This window comes from Phoca vitulina, unplaced genomic scaffold (genome assembly GCF_004348235.1).
Source record: "Phoca vitulina isolate PV1807 unplaced genomic scaffold, GSC_HSeal_1.0 scaffold71, whole genome shotgun sequence".
Taxonomy (NCBI): Eukaryota; Metazoa; Chordata; class Mammalia; order Carnivora; family Phocidae; genus Phoca; species Phoca vitulina.
In genome coordinates, this window is record NW_022589774.1 from 11,370,858 (window position 1) to 11,397,876 (window position 27,019).

At 43.2% G+C, this 27,019-nt stretch overlaps 1 protein-coding gene across 1 annotated transcript in view; it reads right to left on the bottom strand.

Annotated features, from left to right (window-relative positions):
- Positions 1 to 15,142: 15,142 nt before the first annotated feature.
- The window catches only part of NIBAN1 (niban apoptosis regulator 1), a 150,113-nt gene continuing 138,236 nt past the window's right edge, over positions 15,143 to 27,019 (bottom strand). Inside the window, exons 11-14 of the mRNA XM_032393194.1 lie at positions 25,627 to 25,737; positions 23,241 to 23,348; positions 18,717 to 18,828; positions 15,143 to 17,098 (exon numbers count right to left, since the gene is read on the bottom strand). Coding sequence (XP_032249085.1) covers positions 15,954 to 17,098; positions 18,717 to 18,828; positions 23,241 to 23,348; positions 25,627 to 25,737 — 1,476 coding nt within the window. The 3' untranslated portion in view covers positions 15,143 to 15,953. The remainder of the gene's footprint in view (positions 17,099 to 18,716; positions 18,829 to 23,240; positions 23,349 to 25,626; positions 25,738 to 27,019) is intronic.

Sequence of the window (27,019 nt, forward strand, 5' to 3'; positions counted from 1 at the left end):
GATTCCTAAAATGGGTTAACTGAAAAAATCTGTTCCATTTTACTTTTAATTTTGCTTATTGCCTATAGCTTATCAATTCCTAAATGCTATAAATAAATAATAGGCTCTCCTTGGAGACGTGTTTAAAAACATCATTATTTTGATCGAGCTTTGGGGAAATTTTATAGGTATGGAGGTAGCCCAGTGTATCTTTAGGACCTTCCGTATCCTTTCTCCTCTGTATAAGACGCACAGATATAATGTGTTACTGGAAATATTGCAAGGCAGCTTCCCTTGAGAGTATTTAAATCCCGTGGTGACAAGACACAACTAGTAAACAGTGAAAGCTGTACTATAGGAGTTCCCTCTTATCCATGGGGGATATGTTCCAAGACTTCCAGTAGATGCCTGAAAACCTGGATAGTACCAAACCCTATATATACTGCTTTTTCTTCTCTTGTCTTTTCTTTAAGATTTTATTTATTTATATGTGGTGTGTATGTGAGAGAGAGAGAGAGAGCACAAGCAGGGGAGAGGCAGAGGGAGAGGGAGAAGCAGGCTCCCCTCTGAGCAAGAAGCCCGATGCGGGACTCAATCCCATGACCCTGGGATCATGACCTGAGCCAAAGGCAGACGCTTAACAGACTGAGCCACCCAGGCGCCCCTATATACTGTTTTTCTATACATACACATACATGTGATAAAGTTTGATTTATAGATTAGGCACAGTAAAAGATTTGTAACAATAGTAATAAAATAGAACAACTTTAACAATATACTGTAATAAAAGTTATGTGAACGTAGTCTCCCTCTTTCTCTCTCAAAATATCTTATTGTCGTGCACTCATCCTTCTTTTTGTGACGTGAAAGGATGAAATGTCTACATGATGAGACGAAGGAAGGAGAATGACACAGGCACTGTGACCTAGTGTTAGGCTATTGCTGACTGTCTGACCACACGACAGAAGGAGGATCATCTGCTCTGGACACTGGTTGACCATAGGTGACTGAAACTGTAAAAGGTGAAACCACGGACAAGGGGAACTACGTATCAGTAAGTGCAGTTGCTCCTAGAACAAAAGAATGAAATATAGTAGGGGGCACCACGGTGGCTCAGTCGTTAAGCATCTGCCTTCGGCTCAGGTCATGGTCCCAGGGTCCTGGGATCGAGCCCCGCATGGGGCTCCCTGCTCAGCAGGAAGCCTGCTTCTCCCTCTCCCACTCCCCCTGCTTGTGTTCCCTCTTTCGCTGTGTCTCTCTCTGTCAAATAAATAAATAAAATCTTCTAAAAAAAAAAAAGAATGCAATATAGTAGGATTAACATAAAAGTATTAGAGGGTTGTTATTTACTGTTCTTTTTTTTTTTTTTTTTTCTTTTGGAGAGGTGGAGACTGTTAGAAGTTCCTAAGAAAACTTAGTGCTTTGCAAAGTCATTTAATTCACTTAATATTAGGTTTTGGTGACAAAGCAGGGAAAGTATGAGAGAAGTCACCAAAGGAAGTGTGAATGTATGCCAGTTAAAAGGAAGTGGTTTCCTATCACTTCCATTCTTCCAGTATGCAGGGAACCTGGATTTTAGAAGCCATTTTTGTGCATTTCTGAAGTTGGTTCTTTTTTTTTTTAACTCCCAGAAATCTGATCTGTGCTTTCATTAATGGCATATTGTAGAGCTGTGCTGTTCAATAGGGTAACCACTAACCACATGTGGCTATTGAGCCCCTGAAATGTGGTTAGTTCATAAATGTAAATATACACTGGATTTCAGAGACTTATTATGAAAAAATAATGTAGGCTCTCTGATGATTTTTAACATCGGTTACATGTTTAAGTGATAATATTTTAATACATTGTGTTAAAATATATTTTGAACACTAATTTCATCTGTTTTCATTTTTTCAATGTGACTACTAAAATTTTTTTTTTTTTTTTTTTTTTTTTTTAAAGATTTATTTATTTATTTATTTGACAGAGAGAAACACAGCGAGAGAGGGAACACAAGCAGAGGGAGTAGGAGAGGGAGAAGCAGGCTCTCCGCTGAGCAGGGAGCCCGATGCGGGGCTCGATCCCAGGACCCCGAGATCATGACCTGAGCCGAAGGCAGACACTTAACGACTGAGCCACCCAGGCGCCCCCTAAAATTTTTTAAATTACATTCTGACTCATATTACTCTCCTGTTGGACGGTGCTGCTTTAGAAGTTGCATAAGAGAAAGGATCTCTTTTTCCAGGCTTGAATTGACCTACTTTATGGCACATTGTCCTAATCCAAAGGTTGCAGAGTTTTAAACCAACAACCTCTCCACCCTATACTCTCTCATACCCCAAATCAGTGCAAGGACACACTGATGGTGTATCCAGAGTCATGGATGTTGGGTTGAAAATTTTCTAATGATGGATGTCTTACTACTCTGCATGATGATCTTTTTCATTTATGGACAATTCTAACAATCAGAAACCCTTTACAGTGGGAAGAAATTTGGCTCTCTGTACTTTCAACTTCTAAGATGTTTTCCTTTAGCACCATTAAAATAGATCTAATGCTTCTTGCCATATGAGTCTTACCATTTAATTCAACTTAAGAATTGCCACGTGCTATGTAAGGAACTGTACAGCTGTCATGCTCTCTTATCTAACCCCAGCTCAAGTCTGCTCCTCCCCAGGGCAAACAGAACAATTCCTGTTCCTCTTCCTTGTTTGACACATTTCTCGTTTGTCAATAGAAGCTCTTTTGTCAGAATATTCATTCTCCAAAACTGCAAACCAAGTGTGTGGATAAAAGCAAGAGTTATTATAAGGTGAAAATATTCACTAATAAAATGACCTCTAAAAATGTTGATCTGCACTCAACCATCCTTTTTAGTCTAACACTGGAGTCTCTAGAACACAATAGGTTCTTCCAAGATTTAAATACCAAAGGATTGAGAAGCACCAGGGGAAACTGGATGAAGCCTTTCAAAGGATGATTTTTATGATAGTGGAGCAAAATTCATATGATGTGAATTGTCTCATGCTATCAAACAATTTTTTGTCAGGAAAGGTTTTTTTACAAACAAAAATACCACCACACTTATATGATAGGTATGGCCTATCACATGGCCCAAAGGTTAGATGAATGAATGTATCAGGGAATATCTAGGAATGTAAATTTTATAATCTGGAAAATAGGATACTGCATACTCTTGAAATTACATTTTCTTTCTCAATTCTGCATCCTACAATTTCAAAAAGAAAAATCCCAAATCAGGGCGCCTGGGTGGCTCAGTTGGTTAAGCGACTGCCTTCGGCTCAGGTCATGATCCTGGAGTCCCTGGATCGAGTCCCTGGATCGAGTCCCGCATCGGGCTCCCTGCTCAGCAGGGAGTCTGCTTCTCCCTCTGACCCTCCCCCCTCTCATGCTCTCTCTCTATCTCATTCTCTCTCTCAAATAAATAAATAAAATCTTTAAAAAAAAAAAAAAAAGAAAAATCCCAAATCATTACCATTTTCTCCCTTCCCTCTTGTATCCTCTCGATGTTTTTAAGTACCTTATGATACCTTATAAGGCCTTTTTGTGATCTGAGTGGTGGCCCTCAAAAGATATGTCCATGTTTTCACCCCTGTACCCTTTGAGTGTGATCTTATTTGGATAAACGGCCTTTTCAGATGTAATTATTGGTCTCAAGGTGAGATTATCTGGGTGGCCCTAAAGCCAATGCAAGTGTCCTTATAAGAAACAGAAGAGAAGATGGAGAGGAGAAGGCCATGGGAAGACTGCAGCAGAGACTGGAGTTAGCCAGACACAGTCCCCAAAGCACCCGGAGCCACCAGAAGCTGGAAGAGGCAAGGAAGGATTTGCCCCCAGAGCTTTCAAAGGGAGCATGGCCTTGCGGACACCTTGATTTTGAACTTCTGTCTTCCAGAACTGTGAGCAAATAAATTTCTGTTGCTTTAAGCCTCCAAGTGTGTATCAGCTTGTCATGGCAGCCTTGGGAAACCAATACAGCCTTGCTTGTGATAAAAAGCCTTAATTTATAAACTAGCTGAGGAAAGGGGAAGGAACTAGTCAACTTTCATTCTTTACTTTTGGCCCAGGTAACCATTATACTTTTCCTTGGAATGCAGGTTGGACTGAAGGGATGAGTAACATGTCAGCCCTAAATCATATTTTGGTAATTTAAGCAAGTTATTTTGTCTCCTTGGGTCTAAGTTTGCCCACTCCTAATATAAAAATTGTAAATTCAATCAGAACATCCCAAACTCACATCTTGAGGAATTCTGTTTTGGAGGATGTGAACAGGTGTACCCCTCAATATCCTCCCCCATAGTCAGAGACTCTGGGTAGATAATATTCTTTGTTCAAATAAATTGAGAAAGCGCTGGGCTGGATGTATGCTATGTGACCTCACCCCCTAGCTATGCTGATTTAAACCAGGGGGTCTTTGCTGGTTCTTAGAAATGGGGGATAAGTAAACTCAGGGCTATGAAGTAGTGACAGTCCCTGCTATGTACAGAAAAGTAGAGAAGGCTACACTGCAAATTGATGAGAATCCAGCAGATGTGCCAAGAGAAGCAAAAATGGGAGACCAGGTGGCCTCAGAGATGGAGAAAGATGGAGCAATGATCTCCCAATGAATTTTGGTTTCTTTGGTTTCCAGAAGATACTTGTATGACTTGTAAACTCTCCTCTTTTTGCCTAAGCTGGTTTCAGTAGGGTTTTGCTACTTGCCCCCAAATAGCATTGACTGAGACAGGAAGATTAACACTTGGTAACTAACATATTGGTACATCTCAAATACAGAAAGAAGGGCGTCTGACTGGCTCATTCAAAAGTGCATGTGACTCTTGATCTCTGGGTCATGGGTTCAAGCCCCACGTTGGGTATAGGGATTACTAAAAAAATAAATAAATAAACTTAAATTATGTATAAAATATATATACACATATATAATATGCTTATATATGTGTATATATAAAAATATATATACTTATATATATATCCACAAAAATACAGAGAGAGGAGAAAAGTACTGTGAAACAAATCTAAGCTAAAGGCCTAAGGATGGGAGTTAAAAGCCCAGGTAAATAACAGAAGAGAAGAAAATGAATTTTACAATTTCTTTTTTTTTTAAAGATTTTATTTATTTATTTGACAGAGAGAGACAGCGAGAGAGGGAACACAAACAGGGGGAGTGGGAGAGGGAGAAGCAGGCCCCCCGCAGAGTAGGGAGCCTGACGCGGGGCTCGATCCCAGGACCCTGGGATCATGACCCGAGCAGAAGGCAGACGCTTAACGACGGAGCTACTCAGGCACCCGGAATTTTACAATTTCACAATTAACTTCATCACTTACATCTTAGCAGTAGTTTAGTTAGTAAGAGGTAAGCATAAAATTTAGTGCATAATCCCTGTTCTCAAGGCTTTTACTATAATCCTGCTAATTCTGAACTAATATTTTTCCCAAATAGATTCTTTTTTTAAAAGATTTTATTCATTTATTTGAGAGAGAGAGAGTGAGAGAGGGAGCACAAGGTAGGGGGAGAGGCAGAGGGAGAGGGAGAAGGAGACTCCCCACTGAGCAGAGAGCCCGACGAGGGGCTCCATCCCAGGACTCTGGGATCATGACCTGAGCCGAAGGCAGACACTTAACTCACTGAGCCACCCAGGTGCCCCCCAAATAGATTCTTGATGACAGCTGTGTAAAGTTTATAAAGGGTCACTGGTTTTAAATAAGTGGAACAAAATTACTACTTCCATGATAATTATTACATAACTAGGAGTGAAAAAATATTTAAAGGAGTGTCTCTCTCATTTTTATGGGTTTACTAAATTTTAAAGAGTGATTATGAGATTGTCTTGTTCATGTAGATGTGTTTAAATGTTTTGTGTTCATGTATTTAATCTCATCCCCTTAATGGAGTCTATCAACTTTATCTTCAGGTGATTTTTACCCACTGAGAGAGTTTCCATCTGTGGTTTTGATCTAGAAACCACTATTTTTCAGAGAATCAAAAAGGACACATTTACACATCAAAGGATATTCAGGCTTTTCAGACTTCAAATAATAACCATACGCTGTGTTTTTCATAGTGCGTCATGTTGTGCTTTAATGAGTGTGATCTCTTTCGTATTTGGAATTTCTTAAGGCCTATCAAGCAAGCAGTAATGGGCTTAAATAAATTCAGTTGTCTTTCATGTTAGACCTCTTGGGGGATTCCTCAGTACTACATGACTGAAAATAGAAACTGGATGTTCCTAACTCCCCAGTAGGCAGTCCGTTAGATCCTGCTGTGCTCAGGTGTCTGGCCCTCCGTGGTGGGAAGAAAGTGCCGGCAAGGTGGTCTGGCAGATGCCAGGGAACCAACGTAGGAATTATGGGGAAGAAGATTTGAGTCGAGATCACAACTTCAAAGAAGCAGCAGAGCCCTTCAGAACATTACTCATCAAATGGTTACTTTAGGGGCTAATTTTAACTTGGCAAAGGTTTCTAGTGACTTTTTCCCTTGTGTTTATGTATCATTCCCAATTATACACTGTTGTTAATGGGCCTATGGATAGGAGTAAATGCACCCAAAGCATCCCTTAACATATGGGGTTCTAGAAAAACAGGATCCTTTTGCCCAATTTAAATTAAAATTTAAAATATTTTTAAATATTCACATTTTTCTGATTTTGATAGTAACACATCTTCATTGTGGAACCTGGGGGGCAGGGTGAAGGATACAAAAGACAACAATAAACATTTAAAATCTCATCAGCACAAGCCACTGTTTCCATTTCTGCAAAATTTCTTCCAGGCTTTTTTGCCTATGCATATATATTTAATCTTCTTGAGATTTTTTTTTTTCTTTAATTCAAAACCATGGCTAAGCCTTCTCCACATTATTGCAAACTATTTGTAAACAATTCTTTCCATGGTTGGTACACCCATATACGCTGAAAATAAAATAGCTCAGCAGAAAGATTTAAATGGCTCTGCTTGGTGTTTTGAAATTCAGTGCAGCAGAGTTTGGAGACCTGCAGAGGGAGAGGACAGTTCTCTCCTCCTTGAGTTGAGAGGAGAAAGGAGGAGGAGAAACGTCCTTCCTGCAGTTTAAATGGAGACTAAATCCGCTTTATTACCTGAGCGACATAGGCTATAGCTTCTACATGTGCTCATGGTATGAAGCCTTGCCAGGCACAAGTCACATTTCCAAATGGTCTAAGCTACCATAGTCATGATGGAGAGTTAGATCGTGTTGGTAAGTGTCTGGTCCTAAACATAATTTTAATGACTGTTCTATCAGTCCAGTTTCTTGGTTACCAATATTCCAGCTAATTAAAAATTTAAATATAGTCAATAATATTGTAGTAACATTGGTGACAGTGACTATACTTATCATGTGAGCACTGAGGAATGTATAGAATTGTTGAATCAATATGTTGTACACCTGCAACTAATATAATGTATGTTAATTATACCTCAACAAAAAATAAGTAAAATTTAAAAGCCATGTCACATAAAAAAAAAAGAGAAGATTTGGGGATATTTATTCTGAGAAAGGATATCAGTTGTTTGGAGATTTGAAATCTGTCCTGAGGAAAAGAGCTTAGAATATTGTATACAGCCCTGGTAGAATGGGCCCCATGGGACAGGAATTACAGTTCATGACATTGGTGGAGGAAAAGTGGAGAATGAAAGAGTAAGATAGTTGCTCTCTAGCCATCAAAGCTATCTGGAAATGGAATAATCTTTAGGAGATAGTGAGCTCCCCAACCACAGTGGATGGCCACTTAGCAGGAAGGTTTATAAAGGGGAAAATGCAAGCACTATGGATGCATTTGCACTGGGTAAACATCAGGGTATCTTCAACCCTAACAGACTCTGATTTCAGGAGTATATTGCGTTTCTAGACATGCAGGGAAAACTCCCTCTCCTCCAAAAGTTATGAGCCAAAATACATGGGAAATCATTAAAAGTTTCTTGGTGATGTGTAAGTAAGTGCCCGAATCAATGTTGTTAACATGACAGCCAAAGGAATTCAGAGAAAGAAGGCTTAAAATTGATGCTAGGAGCAGAATGATGTGGTCCTATGTGTTGGATAGACAGGAAAAGAAAGATTCTTGATGAGATGGTATACTACAAGATGTAGAGTAAAATTGTTGTAAGCCCCAAAATCTTTTATTTAAAATTTTAAAAGACAACCATAGATCACAACAACAATGTTCTAGCAAGAAAACTAGAAGGGCAAAATCTGATACACGTGCTTTGAAAAATGTTATATCCTGAGGATCATATTTTAATAGGAAAAGGAGAGGGGTTAGGAATATTTACATATCAGTTACCTTAGAGTTATAAGGAATAAAGATGGGATAAATGTGTTTTGTGTCAGGGAACAGAGTTTCTAGTTAATTTAACATTTTTTGTTTCATTTTGTTTTACTTTTGAGAAGGCAAAAGAACTTTCCCTCAAAGCATTGAGTGGAGTGGGTGTGTGTTTATAATTATCCCCCAAGGACTGTAACCTTTTCTGAAGACTATGATTGTTTATTATAGAAAACTGGTGTCCATTATTAGCATGCTTATTGTAGAGAATTGTGCTTGTTTTGCTGAGATTATATGCTATGTCACAGGTCAAATTTTCTCACTCACCTTGAGATAATTAACATGTTGATCATGATCACTGATCTTGTTATAATTGATCAAAGCAGCTTGTAAACAATGTGAATTCTGTTGCTAAGATAGGGAGAAAAATCCCTTTTAGACCTTTCTTCTTAGTTGTAAAAAATATTTTTCAATGAAAGATTCATTTTCAAACCCGGTGCAAAACTCAAGATTCTTTGATAGACCAAAGGATTTGAGTTGGGAGTGATCATGTTTTGTTCACCTAATGGTGAGTGGGGCTACAGCAGCACATAGATGTTGGGGAAGTATGTGATGGGAACCAATACGTCTGTGTGTTTATGGTTAACATAGTACAGAAGCAAGAGTATGGGTTTTGTTCATAGTACAGGAGTCATTTGAATCCTGGTGAGGTCAACTGATTGCACTGATGGTCCCAGTTAATGGCTTACCTGGACTCATGCCCAGTGCAATGTGACTTTGCAGCTCTTCCCATCCCTTGAATCTTGGCCAGTCTTGTGACTTGCCTTGGTCTGTAGAGTAAGGCAGAAGGGATGTTGCACCAGTTCTGAGCCCAGGTCTCAAGAAGCTTTTGGTTTTCCTCCTCCTCCTTCTCTCTCTCTCTCTCTCCTCCTCCTACCTCCTACCTTCTCTCTCTCAACCTTGCTTGCACCACATGTATAAGCCCAAAACAGCCTGCTGAAGGGAGAGAGACCACACGGAGTAGAGCCCCGTTGTCCCAAACACCTCTAGGCTAGATTGACATACAGCCAGCCCCCAAACATGTCGAGAGAGCCAGCCAAGATCAGAAGATCTCTCTACCTGATGTCTGGCTTGCAGTCTTCTGAACAATACTAAATGGTTACTGTTTTAAGCCACTGAGTTTTAGAATGGTTTTGCTTTGTAGCAATTGCTAAATGATGCACCTGGTTCAACTAGTTACTAGCTGTGTAATCTTCAGGAAGTTGCTTAACTTCTCTGAGTCTCATTTTATTCATCTGGGCTTAAATGTCTCTTTTAATGATCTCTTTTAATCCTTGCCATAACCTTGTGATGTGCGTACTGTTATTCCCATTTCACAAACTGGTTCTTATAAAGGTTAAATAATTAGCCCAAGTTCACACAATAAGTTGACAGCCATGCAATTTTCTCATAAGTGACCTCAACGAAAGTAAATCAAGTTTATAAGCAAACTTAATGAAGAATTCTAAAATGTGATCTAAAGGTGGAGAGGCTCATTTATATTTAAGAATACTTCCCTTAAGTTGAGTAACAGAAGTTTTCAGTGCAGAAAAGATAACCCACAGTCTGAATGCAACTAGGGTGAGCATCTGCCTCTCTGTTCCCAGGGCCTAGCAGAGTCCACAGCACATTAGTAGGTATCAATAAATATTTTTGGAAAAAATTACCCCATGAATGAATCCTGATGGTGCATGGAAAATATCATTTATTCTAAGACCTGAATAAAAAATTTAAGGGTTCAAAACTTGAAGCCTCTGACAGATAAAAATTAAAATACCTTCCTTTTTCCCCACATGATCTCCCTCAAACCAATGTACCAAAAAACTGTCCCCCACATGATTCAAGAGGCTGCATAGAATGTGGAGGCAGGGAGGGAAGGGAGAGTTAGTATTATCACCAAAAGCCACCCCTTAGCTTCAAAATCACTTCAGTACCTTGGAGGAATTCCCCAACACATAAACCCACTTTCCCACCCCAAGAGTTCCACTTAGAATTGCTAATATAAAGAGAGACCTCACCACTACACTTGTGTATCCTTTCGTATAGAGACCAGAGGGGGAAAATTAATCCATGAATTTGGCTTCCATGAATTAAACCACAATGGATCTGCAGAAGGTCTGGATCACCATCCAGAGAGGCCACAAGATTCCTGAAAAGAGTGTGTAGGGGTTGGTATAAAAAGGTCTTGATAAAAATGTTCTTCAGGTTATCTGTAGGCAGCTAGAGTTTGGATTCTAGAACATGACAGAGAAGAAGTAAGTGAGGCAGGACATAAAGGGCAGGCTCAATAGGTTCAAAACCAAATGTGAAATTTCTTGAGTAGTCTTTGGTTGCCCTTCCTTTGTGCTGCCAGAACGCTTCCTCCTCTGCCTGCAGAACCACCACTTGCTTCTCTGTCTTCCCAACTGGACCAAGTTCCCTAAAAGCAGGGACCACAGCCTCTTTCCCGCTCCTTGCCCAGTCTCAAGAGGAAGGATTGCCAGAAGGCAGAGGCTGTCCATGAATTTCTTGGGCATTTGCTCATGTCTCCCAGATTTGGGTGGAATTCAAGGGTAAACTTCTTAACTTTACCTCATTGACCTCATAGGGACCTCAGGAAAATCCAGTGGAGGCTCCTGTTCTGAAAACTAGGAGTGGTTCATACTAGCTGGCTTGATGTGGGGGCGACTTGGCTCTGATGCTCTCTCCCAGAGGGACAGGTGTGCACAAACATGGGATGAAATTCCATCACAAAAACTGAACTCTCTCAGTAGGCTGAGGGTGAGTAGTTACCAGCTTCATAGACCATTATGCTATGCCAGGCAATCATCAGCTACCTCTCCACTTGTCTCCTACTTCTGGGATTAGTGATATTTATTCATTTGTTCAACATTTATTGAGCGTTTTCTGTATACAAGGATGTATACTCTGTTAGGGACACAAAGATTGAAGACAGGGTGGCACAGAGACAGTAGATTGCTGCAATAGAGTGAGAGAAAACAATAGAAGTGTGCAAGTAAACGGTGACAGTTCAGCAAAGTGTTATGGGGAGGGAGGCAGGGTTTGTCCAGACTTGTCCTGACTCTTACAGGAAAAGTGGGAATTGGCCAGATTGAGAAAGGAGGGTCAGAAGTTCTTGGAAAAGGAAAGACTTTGGCAAAGGTTGAGAGGTGTTCAAGCAGGAGTGGCTCCAAGCAGGGCTGACAGAAGAGCTTTATGTAATTGACTCCTCCCAAAACGTCCATTAGTTCCACCCAAACCACACCAAATAAACATATAATCTAAGAAAAAACTATGCAGAAGACATTTCAAATCAATGTAATCTCCAACTGGAATTGGAACCCCCAATTCCAATCTGATCCTTGGCCCTAAATAAAAGTTCTGGAGGAGCCACTCTGAGAATGATTCTTGCATATTGGGAGTTTGGTATGAAAGGAGAGGGAGTGGTAAAGTCTTTGCCACACCCAGTGTCCCCATCCCTGCTAGACTTATTTCTCCAATGTTTCTTCCTTTCCTGGATGGAGCTGTTGGCTTAGGTAGAGTTTAAACTGTTATAGACAAGTTTTATGCCAAACAAGCAAGCAAATACCCATTCTGGGCTCTCCCTTGCCATGTCTACCATGAGAATTTGAGTTTGGTGATGTCAGGGACCATATCCACCCTATTCACCTCTGCTTCTCCAGTATCCCCTAGAGTGCCTGCATATAATAGATACACAATCATTATTTTTTGGATGAATGAATTCATGGAGGAATGAGCAACTGTAGATATTGGTGAGTAAATATTGTTTTGTTTGTGGTCATAGAAAGAAGGAACGTTTTGCTTAATGTTACCCATCGAAGATAAACTTGTTTGTAAAGCAGTTCAATTACGTCAAGAGTAATTGCCCGTTATTATAGACGTATTCCAATTCCTAGAGAAATAAGCATAATTTTCAAAGCATAATTACATCTGACATTAAGTGACTTCTCTGTGGACTCCCTTCTGACAACAGAAAATTTAAAGTTCCAAAATGCAGCAACAGTGACTCACCTTTCCATCTGAGGGCTGTTCCTCCCAGCTCAAGTATGACGTTTGCTTAAAAGATGAAACCACCCCCATTCTAAATAAATATGACATTTGGACAACTCTTCAAGGATGAACATTTTATTGGAATATAGGCACTTGGCAGAGTAAATATGTGGTTACAAAGTGCTTTAAGTCTATCTGCTTTATATAGTGACCAGAAAAACCCATCCACCGTGTAGATTTTTTTCTTAAAGTTCCAGACTTCAGAAGGCAAGTCCCCAAACCCGCTTACTTAAAGTATGAAGACACATGTAGCCAACTTTTTTACCTAGTGAACCTGTATTGATTTAGTCAGTGATGTCCTTCCCTTCCCCAGATTAAAATTGCTATGGAGCATATAGCATTTAGCACTTTTGATAAAGAGTGAAAATCACTCATCTGGCAGAACTGTGAAACCCTTGGAAATCATGGACTCCAGTCTGGAGGGTTACAAGACCAGACTCGAGAATCTTGCCAATAAAATGTAGAAGATCAGGCCCAGAGACCTGAAGTTCTTCACACGCAGCCTCTTTATAAAAGCTTTTGGACAGATTGGAATCTTATCCTTGTGGTTTCCAAAAGACTTTTTTTTTTTGAAAACAGAGTTTTCTCTGCATGATTCAAGGTACCACTGTCTCCACTCTAAGCTGCAAAGGGAAAAAAAAATGACAAGCTAATTTTTTTCAAGGCAAATATTCTCTTTGTGAAAGGTCAATGGTAACATAACTCGTTTAAAGTCATGGAATTTTTCCCAAAAACCACGTCCTGAGGTTTTATGCATTTCTAATGGATTTGCCTGGAGGAGAGATTCCCCAGAGCAGCCTGCAGAAGCTTTGCATGCTGCTCATTTAAATTACAATAACCTTGCTCTAACCTGGAAACCACTGAAGCAACACAGACAAGTCTATTAAAAACAAGACAAGCTCATAGTAATATGAAGTAATATGAAGTTACTCCATTCAACATGTTAAAATGAATAAGGAATATTTTTAATGAACTTTAGTTTCCTGTTCCATCTTCAAATGGAACAATCATCCCGCTTAGTCTAGTGAACTTGTCTTATGTGAAATATGTACAGAAAAATTCTTTGTGTTCTCAAGTATGTCCTACCATGTAGTGCCCAGTACCCTCTGGCCTACAAGATGGGTAAAGGGAGGGCACTGATAGTCATCCATCCAATGCAGATGTACTTTCTTTTAGGGTTGGAAAAATTTCTTAATTTTCCAAGGGGTCCAAGAAGCCCTGAGGTGAGCAAAGGAAGGAAGCTGGGAAGCTCCAGCATGGGTTCGAGCAGGGCTGGGACCTCCTTGCTCGCTGACATTCTCCTGCAGAGAAGGGCATCCTTGGTGGGTCTGGGCACTACTCCTTGGGCTCCTGGCCTTACTGGGCAGTGCATCTGACCATCTGCTGTCTGCCTCTTGGACTTTGGACTTGACCTAAGGGAAGCCTCCCCAAGGGCAGAAAGCCCAATTAAAAACGTCTCCCTGCTGACAGCAAGCCCCAAATAGCCCCGGCACAGCAGCGTGGTGGGTATTCAGGTCTCACAGGTCTTGAGCAGCTCGACACCTGCCAGTTTTTGTGCGAGGCACTAGGGATATCAAAGTGACTTGAGAAGGCAGAGAGCCATTATTCCAGGCTGTGTATCTCTAACAGGAAGCACACATGATTAATAAACCCCAGTTTCTGTCCTTGAAGAAAGAGGCCCCAGAAGAGACGGGAAGTAAACACAATTTCAATACTCTGTGCTTAATGCAAGGATATGAGTGAGCACCGGGTACTGCAATGACCAGCGAGGAGTAGCCTCTACGTTCTTCTAAGGAGACCCTTCATAGATGTAAAGATCTAAACACTCTAAGAGAAATTAAAACGATTGAATATGAGACTATAGTGATACTGATTAGTATTCATTCTTTATCACCTAGAAATTCTTCATGGGGAGTTGGACAGAGAAAGATTTTAATTCCTGCTGAAAGAGTTAAACTGTGGGACAAATTCTCTAAACAACTGATATAAACTTGCTGATGACGATCAAAACAAGATTTTAGGACAGTATGTTGGGATCTAATATTAAAATTTGTGGAAGGAAATGTCAAGAGGTACTACCTGGGACTGAAGCTTTTAGGAAATGATATGGTATTTTCTGGAAGGATAATAGAACACAGCTTTTTAATCTGCGGCAAGTAAGTCCTTTAACATCAACATTTCTAGGTCATGGTCCATTGAGAAGATGTGTCTGTGTCTATTTCCATAAAGCGTAAGTTCCAGGAGAGAGGAACAGAGTCTTTTTCACTATAGTATCTCTAGCACCTGGGACATCATAGGGACTCAGTTAACTTGCTGAATGACCAAACAAATGATTTCCATTTTTGGTGACATCTTTGGAACTTGATTGGAACTTGATGATGTACATCTTGGCTTTTCATTTCCTTTCTTTTCTTTTTCTTTTCTTTTCTTTCCCATTTATTCACTTTATTCCCCTTCTGGAAATGAACCAGGACTGTTTCAATGGATAGACAGAAAGTTGTCATGGTTTGAAAATTGGCATATTTTTTTCTTTAAATTCCCGTGGGTCTTTTAATTTATGTCAGACAAAACATCTTATCTTTTCTTCTTCTTTTTTGTTTTGTTGCCGTTGTTACTCTACCTAGCACAGCATGTGGCATAGAGCAGCTATGAGAGAGAGAGAGAGAGAGAGAGAGAGAGAGAGAGAATGAGAGAGGTTAGGGAGCCCGATGCGGGACTCGATCCAGGGACTCCAGGATCATGACCTGAGCCGAAGGCAGTCGCTTAACCAACTGAGCCACCCAGGCGCCCCTAGAGCAGCTATTCGAATAATGCTTGTTTAACCTGTAGTCTTTTCCGCTCGACAATTAGCTAAGGCCCCGCACAGTCTAAGGCTAATTTGGAATTCTTTCAGGCTTAAACGTGCCAAGGAAATTTTCTTGCCTCATCTGAATGTCCCCAAAAGGTGATTAATTAATAAGAATCAACATGATTAATTAACAAGAAATTGATAGCATAATTAGTAACAGGCTCAGACAGCCCCACAGACCACAACCTTCCTCCATTTGTGCTCAGCTTCCCCTGGGCTCTTTCAGGGGCTTCAGGGCTGCCCACAGCAGGGTGACCGGTGTTCCCCACCGACCCTTCCCTGCAGTCCTACTGTAGAGGAATGCTGAGTCCTTCAGAGACAATGAAGTTGCTCTAGTGGATGGTGAAGCTGGATTTACAGTATACATTTGCATTCTTACCAAAAAGTAAAAAGCCTTGAAGTACATGAGAGGAAAAGGCGCAGTGTCTTGGAAGCTGGGCTCCTACCGTTTTCTCATCTTCGCTGGAACACCACTGCCTCCCTTCAACGTCCTCAGCTGCCTCTCACCCCAAACACTTCCTATTAAAATGCTAAAGCAGTAATTCATGGTAGAACAGTTCAATTCCACAAAGGTCTGCCTCAGTGAGCATGCCCTGTGTGCATTTCCTCTGGTTTCATTACACACATTAAGGAAGTACTTAATTTTTTTTTTTTTTTTATTTTTTGGTAACAACTTGTGTGCAACCCCTAAGCATACCCATAACTATTAACCTTTGGCTGAGTTTGTGCAAAGAAATACTTATGCCCAATTGTCCCTTTCACTCTTCTGAGGGCTGCCCTGGGGTACTCTTCCCCACATCTTGTGAACCTAGCAGATCGAAGTTTGGAGCATTCTCCACCACCCACTGGCACTCATGGACACCAGCAGCCTTAATCTTCTCTGTATCCATGCTAGCAGTGGCCTGGGCCATGCTGCTGGTCCCTCCCAGGCCTTCTTCCACAGAACCCTGGCTCTCACTGGGGCAGGTGTGGTGAGCACTGGAAATGCAATCTTCTTGTGGCCTGGCCTCACCCTCCACCATGGCCGCAGCCCCTCCTCCTTCCTGGGCATCCAGTCTGGAAGCCCCCGCTGTGAGCTCCCTCTTGGTGGGCTCCCCAGCCTCTGCTTGCTGCTCTGGGGGGCCAGGGCTGCTGGCACCCTGGGTGAGCCCTTCACAGGCCTGCTGAGCCCCCAGCAATACCCCCAACTCCACCCTGCCAGCGTCCGCCTGCACCTCCGGCGGGGAAGGATGGGCCTCCCTCTCACTGATTTCACTGCCTTCACAGCTGTCTTGACTGGAGGCCGCTTCTTGATCGGCCTCTGTGTCGATTTGGGTTGTTTCCTCTAATTTTTCAATTTCTTGGGGACCAAGGGTCTCTTCATTTGAATCTTTCTCAATCTCGAGGGTGGCCGATTCCACGGGCACTTCAATGGTCACCGTCAACAAATTTCTGAGCTCCAGTAAGGAGCCCGAGGCAGAGCTGGCTTCTGGCTTTTCGTGGCTGGGTTCTCCGTCCTCAGGAGCCCCTCCAAACTCCAGCTCTGACGAGGGTGTGCCCAGGGCTCCTGCCGTGTCCTCTGCCGTCACGAGACCCACAACTGGGTCATCCATGCCTGAAGGAATCACCTGTCCGGTCCCGTCTGGGGGAGGGGTGGGGACAGGGAAAGACGGGCTTTCTCCTTTGGCCAACAGACTAGGGACCCCAGGCTGCTTCTTTTCCCCTGACTCCTGGAATACTTCGTTACTCAGCGCCTCGCTCTCTGAAACTCCTGGCAGAATGGCCGAGGCCCTCCTGGCAGGGCTGGCCTGGTTTGACCCTACGGGGGTTTTTAGATCAGTTAAGCTGGACACACTTTCACTGGGCAAGGCCATGTTGTCTTCAAATAAGTTGTGTTTCTTCAGGAGAGCGGCTTCCTTTATCACTGACAGAGACCAGAAAACAGAACATGACATTGACTCTCGGCCCCGGCCACCCTGGATTTTCCCATGTTATCCAGAAGCCGAACTCCCTTCCCAGCTTTTCTGGCTACCCAAATCTCTCAATGTCAAATTCCAGCTGATAGCCACCCTCTTCCCAGTCTCCTTCCCTCATGACCAAAGCCCACACACTCGTCTTCAGCACTGGACCTCTGTCGTGTTCATTCATTCATTCATTCATTCATTCCTTCACTTATTCATGGATGCAGACTGGGCATCCACTATGGGACAGGCTCTGAGAATCCAAAGATCGGCTTTCAAGGAGCTCGCAACCTAGAATAGTAACATCTGTTACCACCGATAGAGGCCCTGCTGCAGGGGCAGGCCTGTCATTTCTCTGCTTCCTCTCATAGTCCAGTCCTGAATGTGTACTGGGTACTCAGCACTGAGGATGCAGAGAGCCCTGTTGACCTGCAGCGTCTAGAATGAAGACCTACGTGCATCCAGCTCAGTCTTAGAGGCCTTGAGAGGACTCAAAACAACAATAACAACGATCGCAGCTGACAGTTTTGACCACAGGCCTCCACCAGAGCTGTGCAGGCTGTCCTGTGCCCAATGGCATCAAATCCAAGGGGGCGCCACTCACATCAGAGACAGCATAGATTTGTGTGTTTGGCAGAATTTTCCAGCAACAAGCAGTAGAGCATCCTACTCTGAGGATAAAAATCAGTATATCATGGCAATTTTTTTGACAGAGAGCCGCCCAGTGCCTGGAGAAAGGGAGCCTTTTCCTAACTGGTGGAAAGGTGCCATGAGGGAATGGCGTGGGCTTGAGGGGGCCCTTCCTGTCAGACACTGTGCTGACATCTTTACATTTCTCATCTCGTTGGATTAGCTACTGGGGCTTGTGCTTGGCCCGTTTCCTTTGTGGGGGGTTTCTGGTGATACTAACACCTTCCCCATGGAGACCAGACACAGGCCTACGGTTCTGGGGAATGGCCCTGTCCAGCCGATTTCTATCAAGGCTGTCCTGCCCACGGTCCCATCATAAGCAAGGGGCCTAACTCCACAGGACAGTGGGTGCTGGAGTCCCAACAAGATTCACAGAGTACGGTGTTGGCGCCCTGGGTCTGCTTCTGTCCAGCGGACAGGACATGAGGAATGTGCCGAGGAGGCAGCTGGTAACCCCTGTTCCGGAATCACCTCCTCCTGCCTCAGGGAGGGGTCGGAAGTCTGTGGCTAAAAACAGCTGTCTCCTTTGTTCTGTCTGGGGCAGCTGGAGGGAGACAGATGTTCATGAGACAGTCTAGCCTTAATCTCCCCAAACCTCAGTTTTCTGTGAAAAATGAAGCTTGAAATTTCTGTCTCCTGGAGTTCTTATTTGTAATTCAAAGAAATAATATCCAAGGGGCCAGTATAGTGTGTGCCAGATCATGATTCTCAGTCAAGGTTAGTATCCCTTTCTCTCCTCTCCTCTCTTCTCTGTCTCCCCAACAAATCGGTAATGATTTCCTCTTCCCCTTTCATTCCTGTTGAGAAACCTAGCAGGCCTCCCTGGGTCCCCTTGAGGGGGTCCTCCCCCGTATCTGCTGTTCCCTCCAGTACCAAGGAAATCTTCCTCACCTTTCAGAGTTTCATCAAGGAGGCTCTGATGTAAAATCTCCTCGTAGACATTTTCCACATGAATCATATTGGTGTGATCTGCAAAAATGAACTGCTCATATTTCTGGAGCTCCTGGACAGTGAAAGATAGGGAGACGGAGGACAAGGCATGAGATGCCAGTTTGTAGAGGAAGGACAGGGAGCATGACTTGCACTCATGATCCCCTCCTTGGAGTGTGGGGCACTCAGCCACTGGTCATCCCCTTTCCTTTCCCCAGCCACCGAGGCATGATGTGTACTTCAGGGGTGTAGACAACACAGATTTTAATCATCTCAAGGCCCTGTCTGCGGGTCCGTGGGTCTCAAGGCCCTCCTTTTTTTCCATCACAACCAAAATGTTCCCTTCTTCCCTTTTCTCCCCCTTTAAACTCCAACAGTACTTTACCAAGGTATAAGTCACACACAGTAAAATGTACACATTTCACAAGTACATCTCAGTGGTTTTAAATATATAACTATACCCATGGAACCACAACCCAGATCAAGATAGAGAATATTTCCAACACCCTGTGCCTTTTTCCAGTCTACACCCCCAACAAGAGATAAGCACTACTCTGATATCTATCACAACAGATTTGTTTTCCTAATTTTTTTTTTTTTTTTGAGAGAGAACACATGTGGTGGGGGGAGGAACAGAGGGGGAGGGGGAGAGAGAATCTTAAGCAGGCTCCATGTCCAGCAGTGAGCCTGACACCGGGCTTGATCTCATGACCCTGAGATCAGGATCTGAGCCAAAGGCAGATGCCTAACTGACTGAGCCACCCGGGTGTCCCTAGTTTTTCTAATTTTTGAACTTCACACAAATTGAATCCCATGTTCTTGTGTGTTTGGCTTTGAGACTCATCTGTGCTGCTGCATGTATCAGCAGCTCGTTCCCTTTTATTGACAAGAGACATTCATTATATGGATAAACTAAAACTGTTTAGCTATCCTCCTATCAATGGTGTTGAGATTTGTTCATTTTTTAACTGTTATGAATATAATTGCTATAAACATTTCTGTGCATGATTTTTTTTGGATTTAAGGACTCTTTTTTATCTTCAGTGTATACCTAGAAGTGAAATTGCTGGGTCCTGGACTAGATGTATGTTTAACTGTATTAGAATGGGACCCTTTCCGGGTATGGAGACTCTCTCGTCAAAGACTCTTCAGGAACATTCTCCTCTTTCCCTCCAACTGGCCCTGACAGTCATTGATTCCCTCTAAGACAACCAGGCAGGATGCATAATCCTTTAACCATTCCTGCTCTCTGAGGGTTTCCAGATGGCTTGAGGTCAGGGTAGGGATCAAAATGTACCAAATCACATGCCAGTGATTAACTCAGTAATCCTTACAGCTAAGAGTGCTCAAAGGGCCCCAAGAGCGAGGGCTTTAGCAGTGGGATTTGATGCCTTTTGCCTGAAGGGACAGGATTTTCAGCAGGAGATCAGAAGCCACCACGTGCAGACAACTCAGTGCTAGGACTTGGGGGCCCAGGCCCAGATCACAGGAGGTCATCATGAGGTCCCTTTATACCCACCCCAGAGCAAAGCTAAAGGATTGGACAGACGTGAGCTTGCAGGACCCTGAGCGGGTCTGTGAGGCAGGACGGACACATAGATGAGAACCGTGTGGAAAGAGCACTGGCCAGGAGGCTGGACACTGCCCTGGATTCGCTGGGGGACCTGAGCCCGCCACGTCACTGCTCCATGCCTCTCTCTGCCTCTGCAAAGCGAGGGCCACAGGCTCAGGTCTGCAACACCCTTTCCTATCCCTAGGTGGTCTCCCACTCTTTATTTCCCTGGTTCCTGCCTCAGGACTGGGCGAAAACATGACTCTGGGGAGTCTTCCCTGACCCCATAAGCAGCGCTGGGCGCCCGGCTCGGAGCTCTGGCCTGCCCTCTTTCCCATAGGCTACTGCTGTGCTCATCCACTGCGGGCCCGCTACCTCTAGCCTATGAACTCCCGGACGGCAGGAACACTGGCCTGGCACAGTGCCTGGATCATATCTGATACATAGTCAGTAGTTTTTGCCGAAGAAACAGCAGACCTTCGAAATTTCCAACAGCTAGGGGTGCCTGGGCGGCCTAGTCGGTTAAGCGTCTGACTCTTGGTTTCGGCTCAGGTCGTGATCTCAGGGTCGTGAGACTGAGTCCTGCGTCGGGCTCTGCGCTCAGTGCAGAGTCGGCTTGAGATTCTCTCTCTCTCTGCCTCTCCCCTCTGCTTGCAACTCTCTCTCTCTAAAATAAATAAATCTTTAAAAATATTTCAAACAGCTAAATAAGTTTGTGGAAAGGAACAATTTTCTAGGGATGTTTATACCACTGTGACATGTCCAGCTTTGTAACATAGGTCTTCTATATTGAACTGACTAAACTGTGACATATGTTTAATTCCTTGGAGCAATTTAATTGGAATCCCTAAGGGTGGGTCTTGGGGAATCAGAATTTTTTTTTACAGCTCCCCAGGCAATTTCATTTTTTTTTTTTTAATTCTCCAGGCAATTTCAATGGGCACCCTGGATTGAGTACCACAGATCTAGGAAGCTGTGATTAAAGAACCAAGGGAAACATACGTTAGTAAAATAAAGAATCCTTCAGTTGAGCAGATAATCCCTTAATTTATCCATTCTGTAAATCCAGATTTTAAGAAATCTCTTGGCACTGAAATCATATCCTTCATTACTGAAAACTTGGGGTCTCAGTTTCTTTAGAAACCAATCTTTCTTGATTCAAAAATCCCAAGAGCATTTTATAGATTGGGTACAACTCTGCTGAGGTGTGGAAAAAGGGAACTGACGATGGGGCGCCTGGGTGGCTCAGTCGTTAAGCGTCTGCCTTCGGCTCAGGTCATGATCCCGGAGTCCTGGGATCGAGCCCCACGTCGGGTTCCCTGCTCTGCGGGAAGCCTGCTTCTCCCTCTCCCACTCCCCCTGCTTGTGTTCTCTCTCTCACTGTCTTGTTCTCTGTCAAATAAATAAATAAAATCTAAAAAAAAAAAAAAAAAGGGAACAGACAAGAAAGGGGGACTTTCTTTGCCCTTCTCTTCTTCTGGGAGGAAGTGGCTCGGAGGCCCCTAAATTGCCTCTGGGATTAAAAACACCCTAAGTAGAATGTCTGTGTGCAGACGCATCCAGAGGTAGACAAAGTCATCCTTTGGGCAGCTAAACTTTTCCATCCGCACATGGCCGAAGGACAATCATATAGACAGATTCTTTATTCCTGTGGCTTGATCAAACTCCCAGAAATAAAGGCCAGGTACTAGATATGCCAAGACTCTAAAGAAAAAAGCATTTATAGAATATAAAAATAACCAAAGAAATTTCTGTAGTAAAATAACTTATGCCAAGGATTTTAATGTTCCAATTCTTGGAGACCCTCTACTCTGCCCAAAAGTCCTTTTGAAATTCTAATAAGCTCTTTATGATTTGCTCCAATAGGGAGAAGGCACTGAAAATGTCCAGGCTCATAGATCATTTCTGAAATGTAGAAATAGTAATAGTAGTCGTATATATTATTCACTGAGTGCACACCTTGTTATCAGCAAATATGAGCTGAGTTCAAACTCTGGCGGTTACCAGCTCTGTGACTTTGGGCCCATTACTTAATCCTCAAGTTTCCCCATTTGTACAGTGAGGATGTAAATAGTAATTCCTCCTTGAGTTGTCATGAGAATTACTGAGATAATCCATACAAAGTGTGTTTAACATAGTGTCTAACACATGGTCAACACTCACCAAATATTAATAATTTAGTCTCCTCAATCTTAAGAAAGGCACTGCAAGATATATCATTTCCATTTTCTAGAGGATGGAATCTAGGTCAAGAAAGAGGAAAAGTGACTTGTCCAAGGCCCCAGAGCCAATACATGGAGGAGCCAGGACTTGAACCTAGGTCTTGGACCTGCCTCCATAAGTGGCTCACCCTGGCTCTGCTCTGCAGACCAAGTCACACCTTCATAATCATGACTGTCACTGGTAGCAGCTTTAAATGGTTTCTGTTTCATTGACTTCACGAAACGAACATTAAAAGAAAAAAATATCCTTCTGTAATCGGGTTACTTACGGTCTTTCCCTGGATGTAGTGGTCAAGTTTCAGAGGACAGATGGTACCCATGAGTTATACTATGACGAGGAGCACTTGGTGTCCTCAGATGCTCTATGACAACCCTTAGTTTGGCTCAAAGTCAGATCATCACCTTTGAGATTCTGTCTCGTCCAAGGGTTGGCAAATCTGGCAGCTGCTTACTTTTGTAAATAAAGTTTTATTGGGACATAGAAGCACCCATTGTTAATGTATGCTCTTGCACTTAGCAGAGCTGAGAAGTTGCAACAAAAACAGTACGACCCACGAAGGCCTAAAATCTTTACTATCTGACCATTTGCAGAAAAAGTTTGCTGACCCCTCCCTGGTCTAGTCTACTGATTGCAAGCACATTCTAGCAAAAGCACTTGCTTGAACTTCACAGCAATAAAAGCAGGCTCTCTGGAGCAAGCCGTCCTCTTACGGGTTTGCACGTGGAGGCCAATGCCTTCTGCACGGTGGGAAGTGTGATTTGAACCAGCGCCTCTTGAAATATCCTCTTCCGGATGGTGCTGCTATCATAATCATATTGCTGTCAATACAGAGATAGAAACATGTGCTAAATAGCAACATTGCAATCTGTTAACTTTTGCTTAAACAAAAACTCAGTCACTCACTTGTCTCGCTTTTCCCCCTATTTCTGAGGACATTTACGGTGTTTCCAAGGTCTCAAAGATCTTACTATGCATTCTCTCATACTTTGGGTGGAGGGTATGGCTATTAATGACCCATCTTACCCTCCCCTTTTACAGATAGGGAAACTGAGGCAAGATCAAAACAGTAAATTCTGCATTATAAAGAAGTTGGGGACAGAAATGGGGGGTGAGTTTGTATGTCATCACCCCTGTCCTGGGTGGGTCCATAGGAGCCAAGATCATCTACTTCCTTCACTTTACATCCGAGAAGCAGGATGAGTGGACTGTAATGATTTCCACAAAGGAAGGGAGGGTCTGGCTCATAGCTACCTTAACACTGTGGCATGTTAACTGAAGAAGTTTAGTATCCAGACCAAGAAAGATGTTGATTCACTTTTCTGCATGGAATATTCAAACCTAGAGACTCGAGTTTGGTTTTAGACGACCCTTTAAGAGGATCACAGACGCTCTGGAACACAATCACAGGCATGTGAGCAGAACGGTCAGGCCAAATAAAGAATGGTTCATGAGATGAAGGCATTTCTACTGCAGATGATAACTTTGGGCAAAATTATAGCTCTATTCAAACAACCAAAGGCTACTGTGTGGAAGAAGGACATGAACAGAGAGAACAGAACTAGAATCACCAACAGTGTCAACTTTGGCTTCACATTAGGAAGCATGTTCTTGCAGTAAAAAGTGTCCAGAGAAGAAATGGATTGTCCAGGGAGGTCTAAAGTGTCCTGACACTGGACGTGATATTGACATCGATACTATCTTTTCTTCCCAATTGCAAGTTCATTATTACTTGTGTTCCCATAATAAATACTGCTTTTATTATTTTTTTATTTTTTAAAAGACTTTATTTATTTATTTGTCAGAGAGAGAGAGAGAGCGAGCACAAGCAGGGGGAGTGGCAGGCAGAAGGAGAAGCAGGTTCCCCACATAGCAAGGAGCCCGATGCAGGACTCGATCCGAGAACCCTGGGATGATGACCTGAGCCGAAGGCAAATGCTTAATCAACTGAGCCACACGGGTGTCCCATAAATATTGCTTTTAATCTCAGTGATTTGGTTGCCATTGTTTCCTACTGCCTATGAGGTATTAAGATTGGGTCTAAAATTCAGGGACCACCTCCTAGGCTCTGTGGAACTTTAATCTTCTGCTCCAAGGCACTGTTTAGGGGAATAGGTAGTAAGAAATTAGTGGACTAAATTTAAGAATTGTTTTAGCTCTACGCTCACCATTGAGTAGCCTGTTGAGCTTAAGTAAGTCACGTTAGCTCTTAGTGAGTCAGTTTCCTCATCTCTATAATGGAGACATATTCTAATTATCTCACGAGTCCTTGTGAAGATCAAACAAAACAGGGGCGGTTAAAAACAAAACAGCTTTAAAAATAGACCATATATGTGCAAGCTGCTATTATTAAAATCATTTTGATAAATACTTAAGCAGTAAGCACATTAAAAACAATTTCAGGGGCGCCTGGGTGGCTCAGTCATTTGGGCGTCTGCCTTCGGCTCAGGTCATGGTCTCAGGGTCCTGGGTTCAAGCCCCACATTTGGCTCCCTGCTCAGCGGGGAGTCGGCTTCTCCCTCTCCCTCTGCCCATGACTCGTGCTTTCTCTCTCTCTCTCAAATAAATAAAGTCTTAAAAAAAAAAAAATTTCATATGGCAGGTGTCTTTTTTTTTTTTTTAGAGTATTTCTTTTGCCAGGAGATTTTGATTTTTCTAAAAAATGCTGGCTAATTTAAATGGGTTTTACTATATTGTATACTCTTTGAAGAAGGAAACTGTGCCTTGCCTATTTTTACATTTCATGTAATATCTATCACAACGCTTTGCTTAGCGTGGACAGTCAATAAATACAAAGTGCAATTGCTATGAATGCCAATAAATATCAAGTGCAATTGCTCTATCAAGGACAGGTCACTTCGAGCCGACGGACAATCCCGAGGACCTGTGGTCCCTAGAGTTGCCACTAGATGGCAGAATAGGCACGAGAGTCACGCTGGAGGCCTAGTGGCGCGGTAGCCATTGCTACTTCAGGCGGGGAAAGGGAGCAGAATTACAAACAGGGAGGGTGAAGGACAGAATTTGGTATTTTCCACTTAACAAAAGAAGCAGGGGGTCATACTTGTTTTACGCTTCCCACAAATGAGAGAAAGGTTTTACCTTTAAGACTCGGAGCTTAACCTTCTCGATGGCGACTGCAGTTTTGGAGGCCTCTCCTTGGAGGTGTGGGGAAAGCAACTGCTCGAAAGTGAATACTGCATTCTCCATTAGCTGAAACCAAAAGCAACACAGAACAGCGCCCGGTCAGAGGCCGGGGTCTCTACCCTGGAGCAGGGAGGGGATGACCATCAGAGTCCCCCCCAGGCACTACTCTGGGGCCACCCAGGGCAACAGGTCCTCAGCCCCCTACCTGGGTTATGAAATTGAAGGCACCTGGCCACAGTGGGATCAGTAAGAGTCTGGGAATAACACACACTCACACACCTATGTATGTATGCATACACGTATTTTTTCCCTCCCCTCTTCTTCTTATGCTCTGAGCTGCAAAACCCCTGGAGGCCATGGGATTGAGAATACCACCCTCTCCTGTGGTCAGCCCCTTCCTCTGGTCTCTGGTTCCTGAAGCCCCGGCTTGACAAAGGGAGGTGGGAGGCTTCTCCAGTTTTTTCTTGGAGGCTTTAATCGTGCACTGCCACTTTGGGGGGATGCAAACCAGTCCAGCACACCTCTCTGCACTTAGCCTACCCCCTCACTTCTCTTCCTTGCTCTGCCAGGCTGGAAGGGAGGCAGGGTCGGGGCTTGGTGGGCACAGCGGCTGATGTGCTCATGGGGTAGGAAACGGAAATGACTGCGATTTCTTATTCTCTGCACTCATACCTGTATCAGTTTCACCAGGGTTCAGTATTACCAAAAAGGGACTTCTGTTAAACTGTTGCCCAATTTTGTTCCCCCAGTCCGTCTTTAATCCTTCACAACTCAGAGGTTAGATAATAAGGTGTATCACTTAATCCGCCCTATAACTTATAAGGAACAAATGTTCCTTTCTTCCCCAAGCCTCTGATCCCAAAGCATGAACACATAGCTTTGTCCAGCACTCTCAACACTATAGTGACCTAATCTAAGCATCTGTCTCTGAAGGGGGGTCTGGCACAGTGCCCGGCCCCTGAGTGAGCTCCCCCCAGAACACCCCTGAAATAGAATTGTGCTCTTTTGGCTTCAGTGATCACACCCTTCTTCATTTAGAAAGCATTATAGTAAGGAAAGAATTTGTGCTTGTTCCTGGAGAAAAAGTTTCTTGTGCGGGGGAAAAAAGGGAACCTATCAAGTAGACCCAAGAGATCCAAATATGAAGCCATGATTGATTGATTGATTTACTCTTAACCGGGTTAGGGAATTAACGTAAGCAGGTAGTTCTCTGTTCTAGCTTCATATTAGAAGCAGTGGGAATGCGAGTGGGGGAAAATTCCTGCGATTGGGGCCTAGACGTCAGCATTTCTCAAAAGCTCCCCAGATGATTCTCATGTGCAGCCAAGGTTAAAAGCGCTGGTTTGGC